At 40.1% G+C, this 14,796-nt stretch overlaps 1 protein-coding gene across 1 annotated transcript in view; it reads right to left on the bottom strand.

Annotated features, from left to right (window-relative positions):
• The window catches only part of trpn1 (transient receptor potential cation channel, subfamily N, member 1), a 67,350-nt gene that overhangs the window by 14,730 nt on the left and 37,824 nt on the right, over nucleotides 1–14,796 (bottom strand). Inside the window, exons 13-19 of the mRNA XM_067426288.1 lie at nucleotides 14,466–14,594; nucleotides 14,232–14,360; nucleotides 14,011–14,127; nucleotides 11,601–11,699; nucleotides 4,981–5,181; nucleotides 4,807–4,905; nucleotides 697–903 (exon numbers count right to left, since the gene is read on the bottom strand). Coding sequence (XP_067282389.1) covers nucleotides 697–903; nucleotides 4,807–4,905; nucleotides 4,981–5,181; nucleotides 11,601–11,699; nucleotides 14,011–14,127; nucleotides 14,232–14,360; nucleotides 14,466–14,594 — 981 coding nt within the window. The remainder of the gene's footprint in view (nucleotides 1–696; nucleotides 904–4,806; nucleotides 4,906–4,980; nucleotides 5,182–11,600; nucleotides 11,700–14,010; nucleotides 14,128–14,231; nucleotides 14,361–14,465; nucleotides 14,595–14,796) is intronic.

Consider the following 14,796-nt stretch of genomic DNA (forward strand, 5'->3'; position numbering starts at 1 on the left):
TGTGTGTGAGTCTGTGTGAGAGAGAGAGTTTGTGTGCACATGTATGTTTGAGTGCGTGAAGTCGGACAGCTGTTTGTAAATCGGCTGTACACTCGTTATTGCGGTGGAACGTGAGACTGAATGACTGCACTCGAACATGTCCACTATGGTGTCGGACAACACTACAAATGTCCGTCCCTTCAAATAATGCCCTATTTAAGGGTATAGGGTCGATTTCAGATTCAGCCCCTGTCGTGGAGACTGAGCAGCCCAACATCTCGATTGAGACAGAGCCTGTCGTGTGCGCGCCCGCCGATCTGTTTGTGACTTGTGTAGGTGAGTTTGTGTGCACATGTATGTTTGAGTGTGTTTTAAGTATAATTACAAAGGAATTCATTGGTTTTGTTTAACTCTGAAACAATTTTCGAGTTGCGTTGTGGTAAAAATAGCTACGGGTAATGCCAGCTGATTGAGGAGTGCAACCATTCTATGTCATCAACCTAGAACGCAAACAAAATGGCGCCGCCCATGGTCCAGATATAAAATCGATTTTTAAAATAACGTAGATCTTTCATGGGTTTTCTACTACATAATTCAGTAAGAGACATCATTTATGTTATATTAAGCCATACAAGTCTCAACACCAGGGGATCCCTTTAATGTTAATAGTATCTCAATGATCATAAATGAATAAAATGTAACCCTTGAGCTTCTGACCTTGTTGTTGAGTGTGTGCGGTCCTCCTTGACTGAACATGAGCAGTTCTCTGATGACCGCCGCGCTGCCTTTGGCCGCAGCGATGTGTGTGCAGGTCGCTCCCTCCATGTTGGCTAGTGTGGCTAACTCAGGCCTGTGCCTCAGAAACAGCTTCACCACCTCAGAGTGATCGTTCTCCGCCGCCAGATGAAGAGGAGTCTGTCCGCGCTGAAACACAAGCAAAACCGCACTACAAGATCAATTATCTGTCCGCTAGAAAGAGTTGTAGAGATTGGAAAAACAGGAATGGAGGAAGATAAGAAGCCAAAGCATTACATATGAATTCTGTTTTTATGACTGGATCCCGTCTGTGTTTTCCGCATCGCGGAAACAAATCCTTATGAAAGTTACAAAAGTTATTTTGTCAAGAGCAGTGGGCGATTTTTTTTTTTTTGTGGTCTTTTGTTGTTTGATTAACATTAAAGGCCCACTGAAGTGACTGGAAACGCGCAGCATCATTCAATGTTTTGATGTAATTTCCTTTTTCTTTTTAATGATGTTTATGCATCAGTGAATCAAGCCAGTGACTAAACATCAACTTCACGTTGTTTCTGTAAGTAGCATGAAACAAATCTGTCATTTAAATGCTTAAAGGGATCCCATGGTGTTGAGACTTGTATGGCTTAATATAACAAACAATGTGTCTTACTGAATTATGTAGTAGAAAACCCATGAAAGATCTACGTTATTTAAAAAAATCGATTTTATATTTGGACCATGGGCGGCGCCATTTTGTTTGGGTTGTTCTAGGTTGATGACGTAGAATGGTTGCACTCCTCAATCAGCTGGCGTTACCCGTAGCTATTTTTACCACAACGCAACTCGAAAATTGTTTCAGAGTTAAACAAAACCAATTAATTACTTTGTAATTGGATTTAAAACACACTCAAACATACATGTGCACACAAACTCACCTACACAAGTCACAAACAGATCGGCGGGCGCGCACACACACCTGACAGACTGCGCTGTCTCAATCGAGATGTTGGGCTGCTCAGTCTCCACGACAGGGGCTGAATCTGAAATCGACCCCTATATCATGAAATAGGGCATTATTTGAAGGGACGGCCATTTGTAGTGTTGTCCGACACCCTAGTAGACATGTTTGAGTGCAGTCATTCAGTGTCACGTTGCGCCGCAATAACGAGTGTACAGCCGATTTACAAACAGCTGTCCGACTTCACACACTCGTCTTCATTCCCTCCTTCAAGTTGTATTAATGAACAAAAGTAGGGAATGTTATTTGTGTCTTAAAAATTAAAGTTTAAAGATTGAGGTTAATTCACTGAGCTTGTGCTCAAACTTTAATGCACAAACCAATCGCATGCATCATCACCAAAACATCCTGCCTCTCTTCCTCATGTTACCCTATCCCATCGTCCTACCTAGATATTTCCCTCTGCTGGTCACATTAGGCATTACAGTTAATCTACTGCATATCAACAGTCTATCTATGATATCAACACAGGGAATAGTGATAGACGGTTATGTATGCGCGCACGCAGTGCGTGTGTGTGTTCGCGCCGATCTGTTGGGGTGTGTGTGAGTCTGTGAGAGAGAGAGTTTGTGTGCACATGAGAGTTTGAGTGTGTTTTAAGTACAATTACAAAGCAATTCATTGGTTTTGTTTAACTCTGAAACAATTTTCGAGTTGCGTTGTGGTAAAAATAGCTACGGGTAACACCAGCTGATTGAGGAGTGCAACCATTCTACGTCATCAACCTAGAACGCAAACAAAATGGCGCCGCCCATGGTCCAGATATAAAATTGATTTTTTAAATAACGTAGATCTTTCATGGGTTTTCTACTACATAATTCAGTAAGAGACATCATTTATGTTATATTAAGCCATACAAGTCTCAACACCTGGGGATCCCTTTAAACTACAGAGAGTGATCAAAGAACACTCTTTATAATGTCTGAAGCTGTCAATCAAACCTCGCCAGTGTATCGGCACACGACTTGTCCAAACTGCCGTTATAATGAATGACACTTTTATACTCAACAGAAGCTCTTACTGTATTCATATCGATGTCGTGTTTGCTGCTAGTTGTGGTGAAAGCATTTTGTGAGAAATAGCACTGCAATGAGCACTGCATTCACGCGATTGACAGACTGCCTGTGTACTCAATGCTCAAAGAAGGAAGACGGTCAGCGTGACTGGGACTCGTGTTTATCCAGAACTCTCAGAAACAAACATATTAACTTCTCAACAACTCAGTAGGGACCCACTTTATATTAGGTGGCCTTAACTACTGTGTAGTAACATTGTAATTAATAATTTGATACAATGCACTTATTGTGTACATACATGTTTTTACATTGTACTTACATTTTTTAAGGGTGCTTTCACACCTGCCTCATTTAGTTCGGTTGAATCGTACTAGAGTTCATTTCCCTCTTAGGTGCGGTTCGTTTGGTCAGGTCTGAAAGCAGCAATCGCACTCGGGTGCGCACCAAAAGCAGACCAAACAAGCGTACCGAGACCTCCTTGAAGAGCTGGTCTCGGTATGTTTTCAAACAAACCATGGAGCGGTTCGTTTGTGGTGACAACGTGATCCGACCTCGAACAGAACCAACTGCAAAAGTACTGATCGTTTTTGACTAAACCAGCTGCCGTAGTTAGCTGCGCTGACATTCCCTGCGTCTCAATCGGCTCCCTAGTTCACTAGCCAGGGCACTGATCAGGACATAAGTCAATGGGCTGACTCCCTGATCAGTGCCCTGACAACAGAACTAGGGAGCTGATTGAGACGCACCCATTATGTGCATGACATTATTACTTGATAGATCGTTGGAAATATTTTCGGGAAGATGAGCAGGTCAAGAATAATTAATGCACGCCTCCGCTTGCAGTGACGAGTGATGCGCGCTCGCCGTCTGCAGTGCATTAAAGCGTTGTTTTCACGTCGCATCCGCGCTTCATTATAGAAATGTATTGTTTGCTTACTGTGGTAAATACACACAATGTAGTAGATTATGGCCAGGGACAAAACCAGCCCGCAGTCGTCTCTCCATAGTGTTATTATAGTTTGCTGGCTTTGCCTCTTCTGTTGGAATTTTCCCACACGTAAATTCTGACCAATCGAAAAGCAGTTTAGGAAATACGCCATGGCCAATGAGTGAAGTGGATGTTGTCACGTGCCTGCGTTTTGGTTCGTTTCAACTGGTTCGGACCAAAGCAATCAGTGTGGTGTGAAAAGGAACCAAAAAAGCTGAAAAATGCAACAATGTATAATTGTTTGCCCTTGGTTCGGACCAAATGAACCGAACTAGAGATGTGAAAGCAGCCTAAAATACCAGCATGTAATTAATTTATGTAGCTACATTTGTAATTACACTTTTGACACTTCCCTTACCCATAACCCTGCCCTGAAACTGACCCACACCACCACACCGGTCACCTAACTCTACCCCTTTCCCACCTCAATATCAGCAAAAGTGTTTTGCAATTCAATATGAACACAAAAAATACATTGTACTTATTTTTTAATGTAAGTAAATAGTAGTAGTTAAGGCCACCTAATATAAAGTGTGGCCCTCAGTAGAATATAACTTTCTCAGCAATCTTTATCATCTCTCTGGTCCACGATTGCTCAGTCTGCCTCTCTCTGGCTGGCAGCGCTTGCATGCAGACCTCTCTAAACCACTCCCCCTCCGTCACATACGGTAAACTAATACTCATTTAAAATGCAAAGATGTCAGCCAATCATGATGTCAGCATTTTCACTGAAGTCTCACAGCAGACACGCCCCTTTAAACAGAGCATTCAAGCCAGAGGGCCAATATCAGGAAAGAAAAATGCCTGTTATTTCTAAATTATGACATTTTATGATGTAAAAATCATACTAACAATATAAGTACAGCTCAGGAAACATTATAAAATAATAAAAAATCCATGCCATGGGACCTTTAACTAAATATATTATTTATTGTTTCATTATTACGGTGCGTCTCTAGTTAAATCGTGATAAAGGTGGATTTGAGTGTGGACTGTCTGAATTCACGAATCAATATTAACTAAATGCATTATTTATCGTTTCATAATTACAGCCGTGTCATGTCACTCACGATATCTGCGGCAGTGATGTCAGCTTTCAGGTTTAACAGGCTGCTGCAAACATCCAGCTGCCCGCTGACGGCTGCTAAATGAAGAGGCGTCTGCTTTCTCTGTGAACAAGAAACATCCGCTTGAGTTTCTCTGGCTTTAAGATCACATTATCTCTGCACAAGCTCGGCTCTTACCAGAGAGAGAGCATCGACACTGGCCAGATGGGTCTCCACCAGAAGCCGGACGAGCTGCGCCGACCCGCTCTGAGCGCTGAGGTGCAGAGGCGTCAGGCCCTGTTTGGTCTTGGCGTTCACAAAGGCCTTATGGGACAGCAGGATATCCACGATGTCTTGATGACCTTGCTCTGCAGCCAGATGGATTGCGGCCTTCCCCTCCTATCGATATCTCACATAATTTCACATAACAAAAGTTCTTCAGGACATGGAAGTCCCAAAAAAGGCTATTATGTAACAAAAATGCCTCCTTGTCATATTTTAAAGGTCTTAGTCCTACTTTTCTCCTACTATAGGTTTACACACATCTAATAAAGGTGTGACCCTACACTGGTCTCACAGTTTGGTTCGATTATGATTATCATGTCATCGATTTGGGGATGGCAAAAACTAAACATTTTCTTGACCGACCACCGAGCCTCATTAGCCGGTTGAAACCGGTTAACCGATTAGTTTAAAATATGCTGCGCTATTTGATATAACAGCCGCAAGCCGTGCCTGCAATTTCGCAACTCTGTCGCATCTCTCTATGATCTCTCTGCCGCTCTCTCACACACACACAGACACACACAAAGACACATACACAGACACACACACAGACACACACACTGTCCCAGCGCCGCCGCCTCCCTTCCACTCACGCCACTTTTTTAAAATCCCTTACAGCGTGTAACATGAGTCCCACAAACGCGCCGCAGAGGAGCTTGTTTGTAATCGACAAACAAATGGCTCCTTAGTTTCGAAATGGTTTGGGTACAAGGTGATCGCGTTGATAAAGGCATTTGTCTAGCGTTAGAAGCTCATTTGAAAACATTGCCACGGCTCATTTAAGAAAATGACAGCTCTGAAGAGTCATCGCTTTAGTTCGAGGTAGTGCTAGCAATAATAAAGAAAGACGATCAACACCTTATGCGTTACCACTGAAATGTAGATGTAATATATTTCCGAATGTTAGCCCATCTTATGCGGAATGACGCTTCATACTGTCGTCTGCCCCGGCTCTAACCTCGAGTGTTTTAGCCTGTTTACTTTTTGCAAACCTTGTGAGCTCGCAAACCCAAACGCTGACCTCGCGCCAAATGTTTTTATTGGCTTATTAAGTACAAACAGGCGAGTTATGAAAAATTGAGTGTGAGGGATTTGTTCACTTCACACAAAAAGATTTTGTAATGAGACGGCCAACTGTAGAAGCGTTTAGTCCACTGTCTATAATAGCCTAATTTAGAGATCACTTTTTTTTTAACCGACAACTTTGATCGGTTAACACCGATACGGTTAACCATCGGTCAAACAGTCATCGGTTCAACTCGATATCACGATGCATTGACAATGCACCGCATCCTCATGTATACAATTGCCAATAAATAAAAGCAGTCAGATATATGAACTTAACCTTTAATTTTACCTGCTCAAAGAAAACAAGCTTCTTAAATGTATCAAACATCAAACAAAACTCAAGTCTGGGCACAGAAGACAACAGGAACATTAAAGGGGGGGTGAAACACTCAGTTTCAGTCAGTGTCATGTCAATCTTGAGTACCTATAGAGTAGCATTGCATCCTGCATATCTCCGAAAAGTCTTTATTTTTTTAATAATTATATAAGAAAGATGCGCTGTTCCGAGTCTTTCCGAAAAAAGCCGAGCGGGTGGGGGCGTGTCGTGTGAGCGGAGCTAAATAATGACGTGTGCAGCAGCGCGCTGCTATTGTGTTGAGTCGAGTGCATCCCTAACAGCGGGAAAAAAACTTTATTCAAAATAAAAATATGGCTTTTAATCAGATACAGCCATACATCTATGATCCGGAATCAGACCCAGAGGCTGCAGTTGAACAGGAGCAGCAGCAAAAACGACTAGAGCAGGACGTCTCTATGTGGTACAAGTTATACACTAACTATATAATATGCTTAGCGGCTTGTGTTATTTACATATTTATACTTGAATTATATCGTCGTATTTTTGTCTTTGAAGGTGTACATGTGGGAAGTGCAGTTGTGCACGTGTGTTTGTGTGTTTACGCGTGGTTTGTGTAGACAGTAAGCGGACTAAAAAAAACACAGACATTTGAAGCAGTCTCACTCACCCTTCTAACGTTGGGACTGCTCCATCCTTCAGCATTAGGCGATTGGGAAAAGCCGGCGTCGAGCTGGGCCTTGTTTATGAAACAGTCGACACCGCAATGCAGCGAACAGATATAAACATTCGCGCAACTCAGTTGCTGATCCGGAAAAGCAAATTACATCCACTGTTGCCTTAACGCGGGGTTTTGGAGAATCTGTGCAGGACTGTCTTGGTCTGGCAACCAAAAACGCACTTTTTTGGTGACATTGTTATGTGCTATGTGTAATTGTCACCTGTCCAGCATCCTACAAGCCAGCGCTTTGATAGGCGTAGGCTGTTGCTTTCGCTCTCTCCCTCTCTCTCGCTCTCTCTCTCTCTCTCTCTCTCTCTCTCACGCGCTTCCGGTAGAATTGTCCGTAAGGCCCATACAAGGAAATTCCGCCCCCATTAACGTCAAAGGGGACGCATGATCTCAAAAAACTTGCCGAAACTTATGACTAACCGGAAGTAGTATTTTTGACAAAGAAATACTCCCATCAAACGTCCACCTTAACTTTTGAAACTTTGTCTATGTTTAGTATGGGATTCCAAGTCTTTAACAGTGTAAAAAGATCAGTATGCATGAAACAGCATTTCACCCCCCCTTTAAGAACAAATACACAAAAGGAAATACTTAAAGCCACTTTAAGAGGTGGCCTGGGCTGCCTTACAGTCAAAACTAAAGTCTACATGCATCTGGTTGTAGAAACCACATATGTAAAAAATAAGAATAAAATAAACATAACGAGAGCGTGTTATAGGCTATATGGCATTAGTTTAGTTTAGTTTAGTTTATTATAACATGGACAGTCCCTTTTTTTATATAAAGAGCAGCTTTAGCCTCTATGGCTCATTTCCAGCTGTAGTCCCCAGCCAGTTGTTAATAGGCATACATCAGGTAAAATAAATTTAAATTATATTTACATTACATTATAGCTAGATATGATGGTGATATGCAGCAAGCATCACCACAAACGAGTATCTCTTAATTAAGCCAATGCGCAAACTACTGGAAATTAAACCGAAAGTAAAGTCATAGGTGCTCAACTACATACAATCATCTTCATTAAAAGTGCAAAAACTGAATGATCTGACCCGTGCTGTGTCCGAGCTCACTCATATCGCAGTCTTTGATTTTGAAATTCTGATGATCAATAAAACACAGCTCATATCTGTTGTTTTCGGTGACGTGAACTCCATTAAATCTGCATATAGTGCGCAAACTGAACGGATTTATATCCGTTTTGCAGAGATACATTAATGTGCCCAAGAGTAAATGAAATCGTTTTGATAAATAGCTTTGATTTACACACAGCATGTGTGTTCTCCGGGTCATGCAGGTTGTTCATAAAAGCCGAAATGTGCCCAGATGTTGACTTTTACCGCATTTTTAATTACCTTTTACTCACGTCTCGCCTCCCTCTGCTATTGTATGCCACCGCGACAATACACGTGCGTGACAAATGATGTCAGAAAATAATCAGTACATTATATCTGGTCTACTACTGAACCGATACCGAATCGTCCTCGCCTGCATCGCGATGCATCGAAGAAACGATTCATTTCGACACCCCTAGCATCTAAGGTCAAAAACACTTGAATTTTCTCATAATATAAATTGCAGTATCAGCTCTTTTCTCGCAGTGTTTGAAAAGGTTTGATAAAGGATTCAGTCTCTCTAAACCCCTGCTCTGATTGGTCAGATGGTTCAGTCTGTTGTGATTGGTCGAATGCTTACAGTGCGTGTCGGAAACCAAACGCTATTTGGCATATCTGAATCTATTAAAGTTAGGGCTGTCAATCGAGTAAAATATTTAATCGTGATTAATCGCATATTGTCATGAGGTAACTCACGATTAATCGCAGATTTTTATCAGTTGTAAAATCTTAAATTACGTTTAAATTAAGTCTTTAATACTCTAATCAACATGGGAATGGACAAATATGCATGTTTTATACAAATGTAAGTTTATTATTAGTGAAACCATACTTATTCAATAATAATCAATAATACAGCATGAAGACTAGATATGTATCAAAGGTCACAGATGTTTATCAAACAACTTGTTCATGTCTCTTAAACCTAAACTTAAAAATTCAGAATAAGCAGTGATTTCTCTCATTTTAAGAATACAAAGGGAGTTTTTACACTGGCAGTTTAGTTCAGAACAGGGCACAGTTCGTATGGAAAATTGGTAATGTGAAAGCTGTCATGCGGACCTGAGAGCGCAGCAGAACCCCACCATACCTGGAGGAGGTCCATATTCCACGATTAGGAATATAGTGCGACCCATTTAACCCTCTGGTGCTCCTCGTTTAGGGGTTACATTGGTTGTCTTCCCGGTCATAAGTGACCGGACACCTAAAAATTAAACTTCCTCCACCCCAGTAAAACCAATGCAATTTATTTTTCTTCAATAATATTTTTTCTTTTTAATTTTGTATTTTGAGATGATTTGATGGTATTTTTTAATATTTATGGAATAATTATTGTCTATTTTTGCCATTTAAAATTATATAAAAAAATTTTTTTTAAACATTTTTTTTTTTTTTTTTTTAATTGCAGTATTTTAGGTTAAAATAGAGACTAGGCCTTCAAAAAAAAAAAAAATTGAAGACAGATTAGCGCCCTCTTTTGGAATTGTTTAAGAAATTATGCAACCATGGGTGTAATCCACTAGAGGTCTCTATGGAGGGGCTTGTGAATTCCCAAGTTCACTTTTCAACACATTTAATATTTTTTTTTAGCTGGATTTGAATAAATATATAAAAATAATCAAATACTATTTTTATATTATTACTTTTTTTTAGAAATGGTGATTTTTTTTTCTGTGAATTTGTGTTTTTGCAGATTTCCCATTCATTTCCTATGGCAAGTGGGAGTATTTTTTTTTACAACCACTTAGCATGCTCGAATCATGCCCTCAATTTTTTTGTGTGTTTACATACCTAATGTTAGAAAAGTCACCAAGTTTCATGTCATTCTGACGAAGATGTGATTTTTAATAATTCAAAATGTGGTTCATAGGTTCAGTTTTTCATGGGTGTGTGTGTGTGTGTGTATAAGTGTGCGTGTGTGTGAGTGGATGTGTCAATATCACACTCCTGATGTTTTAGAGTGTCATCCCTATACTGCTGTGCACTTTTTTCAGCATTGTGGCTGATTTGTAGATTGTACACACAAATATCCTGCAAATATTTGTGTTTTTGCAGATTTCCCATTCATTTCCTATGGGGGTCATTTTTGACCGAAGAGCACAAGTGGAAGAAATTTTTTTATGACCACTTAGCATGCCCGAATAATGCCCTAATTTTTTTGTGTGTGTTTACATACCTAATGCTAGAAAAGTCACCAAGTTTTATATTTTTCAGATGAAGCTGTGATTTTTAAAAATTCTAAATGTGGTTCATAGGTTAAATTTTTCATAGGTGTGTGTGTGTATAAGTGTGCGTGTGTGTGCGTGTGTGTGAGTGATTGTGTCAGTATCACACTCTTGATGTTTTAGAGTGTCACCCCTTTACTGCTGTGTACTTTTTTTCAGCATTGTGGCTGATTTGTAGATTGTACACACAAATATTCAGAGAATTTTTGTATTTTTGCCGATTTCCCATTAATTTCCTATGGTCGGTCATTTATGACCGAAGACAATGAACGTTACTTTTTTTTTAATGACCAATTAGCATGCTCGAATCATGACCCCAATTTTTTGTGTGTTTACATACCTAATGCTAAAAAAGTCACCAAGTTTCATATCATTCTGATGAAGCTGGGATTTTTAAAATTTTAAAACAGAAAATTTTTCGGTCAGAAATGACCGAAGAGCACCAGAGGGATGTGCGCTCCCTATTAAACTGCCGGTATTTTGTGTGTGTGTGTGTGTGTGTGTGTGTGTGTGCCAAACTGTCCCACGACTCACGCAAACAGTGCGAGAAACACGGAAATGGGAGCGCTCTTGTTCAGGAAAGTAACCTGTTTTAGCCGATTGTAATGTATTTAGCTCAATAAAACACATGTAGCCTACTGTAAGTGGTGATGGTGTTAATGATTTACCTCATGAGCATGAGCGAGAGCGAGCTTGCAGTGTATTCACGCATCGCGCTTGGACTGCAGAGAATGCAATGCGCTCAGTGCAAAAACGCACTTTATTTCGACCAGAAAATACAGAACCAGAAAATATGGTAGCTTGTAGGCAATAACTACACTTTTAGTTTAGAATAGTAATATTAATGTTGCTGCTGCATCCTGTACGTCTATGGCTTATCTCAATTTTTCCAACTACGGGCTAACTTACATCTCGGTTAAAACAGAAAATGCACGTAGCATTAACGTGCGTTAAGAAATTTAGTGCCGTTAAAATGAATTTGCATTAACGCATTATTAACACGTTCATTTTGACAGCCCTAATTAAAGTATTACAATAGTAGCACTGATCCAGACAAGGCAGTAATAAGCTGGTTTTGAGTGATTAATGGTCTCTCTGACCTTATCAAACACGTCCACTCTGGCATTGTTCTGCAGCAGGACCCTCACGACCTCTGTGTGACCCTGCTCTGCGGCCAACAGCAGCGGTGACCAGCCGTTCTGTGTCACACATGTGCACAAACACATCAATACACAAGCTCAACTTCAGCTATAACAAACAGTTACTGCACCAAACTGCATCCAGGGTTATTATTGTTAGCTAAAACTTTTAAAACCATTCTGTTAATTAAAATAAAGATAAAATAAAACAAAATAAAATATTATATTATTATAAAATAATTACTATTATATAATATAATAATATTATTAAAATATTATTAGACTGAAATAAGTTTATGAACTTAAATTACTAACTGGACATAAATAAAACTGAACTACAACCCCAAATCAGAAAAAGTTGGGACAGTATGGAATGTGCAAATAAAATAAAAAAGAAGTGATTTCTAAAATTACTTTGACTTGCATTTCATTGCAGACAATATGAACACAAAATATTTCATGTTTTGTCTGGTCAACTTCATGTCATTTGTAAATATGCATTCTTTCCTGTCATTCAGACCTGCAACACATTTCAAAAAAAGTTGGGACAGTAAAGCATTTACCACTTTGTAATGTTGCCATTCCTTTTCACAACACTTAAAAGACGTTTAGGGACTGAAGACACCAAGTGATGAAGTGTTTCAGGTGTAATTTTGTCCCATTCTTCCTGCAAACAAGTCTTAAGGTGGGCAACAGTTCGGGGTCTTCGTTGTCGCATTTTGCGCTTCAAAATGCGCCACACATTCTCTATTGGAGACAGGTCGGGACTTTGTAATGTGTGCAGAATGTGGTTTTGCATTGTCTTGTTGAAATATGCATGGACGTCCCTGGAAAAGATATCTTCTTGAAGGCAGCATATTATGCTCCAAAATCTCTATGTACTTTTCAGCATTAATGGTGCCTTCACAGAAGTGACGTTACCTTTGCCAAGGGCACTGACACAACCCCATACCATGACAGACCCTGGCTTTTGGACTTGTTGCTGGTAAAAGTCTGGATGATCCTTTTCTTCTTTGGTCCGGAGCACACGGCGTCCATTCATCCCAAAAAATACCTGAAATACTGATTCATCTGACAGCAGTACACATTTCCACTGTGTGATGGTCCATCCCAGAGGCCTCTGAGCCCAGAGAAGTCGACGGCGCTTCTGGACACTGTTAACATAAGGCTTCCTTTTGGCACAGTACAGATTTAACTGGCATTTGTGGATGTAACTACGTATTGTGGTACTTGACAAAGGTTTGCCAAAGTAGTCCTGAGCCCATGTGGTGATATCGCTTATAGATGAATGACGATTCTTGATGCAGTGCCGCCTGAGGGATCGGAGATCACGGTTGTTCAGCTTAGGCTTGCGGCCTTGTCCTTTACGCACTGAAATTCCTCCAGATTCCTTGAGTCTTGTAATTATGTTCTGCACTGTTGAATGTGAAATATCCAAATCTCTTCCTATCTTTCTTTGAGGAACATTGTTTTTAAACATTTCAATAATTTTCTTACGTATTTGTTGGCAAACTGGCGATCCTCAGCCCATCTTTGCTCCTAAAGGATTAGATCTTTCTTGGATGCTGCTTTTGTACCAAATCATAATTTCAATCACCTGTTGACATCACCTGTTTCAAATCTCATCATTATTTAACCCTTTTACCTCATTACTAGCCCTAAATTGCTCCTGTCCCAACTTTTTTTGAAATGTGTTGCAGGTCTGAATGACAGGAAAGGATGCATATTTACAAATGACATAAAGTTGACCAGACAAAACATGAAATATTTTGTGTCCATATTGTCTGCAATGAAATACAAGTCAAAGTAATTTTAGAAATCACTACTTTCTTTTTTTTATTTGCGTTTTCCAAACTGTCCCAACTTTTTCAGATTTGGGGTTGTAAAACAAAAATAAAATGAAACTTAAAAATATATCAAATAAAAATAATTCTAACCCAAAAAGTGATATTTAAAAGTGACAAAAGGACATAACTAACTGCTAAAAAATTGTATTAAATAAAAATTTGTTCCTAAAAAGTAAAGTAAAAATAATGACAATTTTTGCATGTTTAATAATAAGATAAAAAGCATGTTTTAAAAAAATTGGTAAAGTGCAAAGAAAGAAAACATTTCAGTGTAGAGCCAGTCCTTAAAGGGATAGTTCACCCAAGAATTAAAATGATGACATCATTCACTCACCCAATTATAAGTCTAATTATATAATAATTATAGCATGTTCTCCAAAATATCTTCTTTTGTGTTCAGCAGAAGAAAGACATTAATCCAGGTTTGGAACAGGTTGAGCGTGAACAAATGATGTGAAATTTTTATTTTTGGGTGAACTTTAACAAAGTGTCAGATCACGGAGATCTTGTGTGTTGATTCGTACCTTGGCGTGTTTGTTGATGGCAGTCTGGAGCTGGTTGGTGGGGACGTTCCGGAGCATCTCCTGAAGAACGGCAGTATTTCCCACCCTGGCGCTGTAATGAAGAGGCGTCTCTCCACTCTGAGTAAGCAACGTGTTCAGAAAACATGCTTACTGCAAACTGATCAGATTTGTTAAAAAACGTGCGTTCTCAAACATGTATTATGTGACTGGCCATCACACACCTGTCGGGTGACGGCAGTGATGTCAGCATGATGCTCCATCAGGATCTTGATGATGCAGATGTCCTCATCCGTCCCATGCACGGCGTCCCTCCTGAGCTCAGCTGCCAGGTGCAGTGGCGTCTCGCCGTTCTGCAGGGGGCGCCAAACCACAAGCAAAGCATGCACGGTTTCATTTGTCTCAGGCGCAGTTGTAGTTAATCACGTCATGATCATTCATTTATCTGTGAGTCTGACCTGGTTCCCTTCATGGACGCAGAGCTCTGCCTCCTGACGGCTTCTCTCATTGCTCAGAGAGTTTAAAATCTCCTCCACCACGTGAGCATGACAGTGACGCACCGCAACATGGAGAGAGCTTTCATCAACCTGGATTAAAAATAATAGGACGGATGGATGGATGGATTGACAGACAGATAGACACAGACAGACAGACAGACAGACAGACAGACAGACAGACAGACAGACAGACAGACAGACAGATAGATAGATAGATATATAGATAGATAGACGGATGGACGGACGGACGGACGGACGGACAGACAGACAGACAGACAGATAGATAGATAGA

The sequence above is a fragment of the Pseudorasbora parva genome, chromosome 19 (genome assembly GCF_024679245.1).
Source record: "Pseudorasbora parva isolate DD20220531a chromosome 19, ASM2467924v1, whole genome shotgun sequence".
NCBI lineage: Eukaryota > Metazoa > Chordata > Actinopteri > Cypriniformes > Gobionidae > Pseudorasbora > Pseudorasbora parva.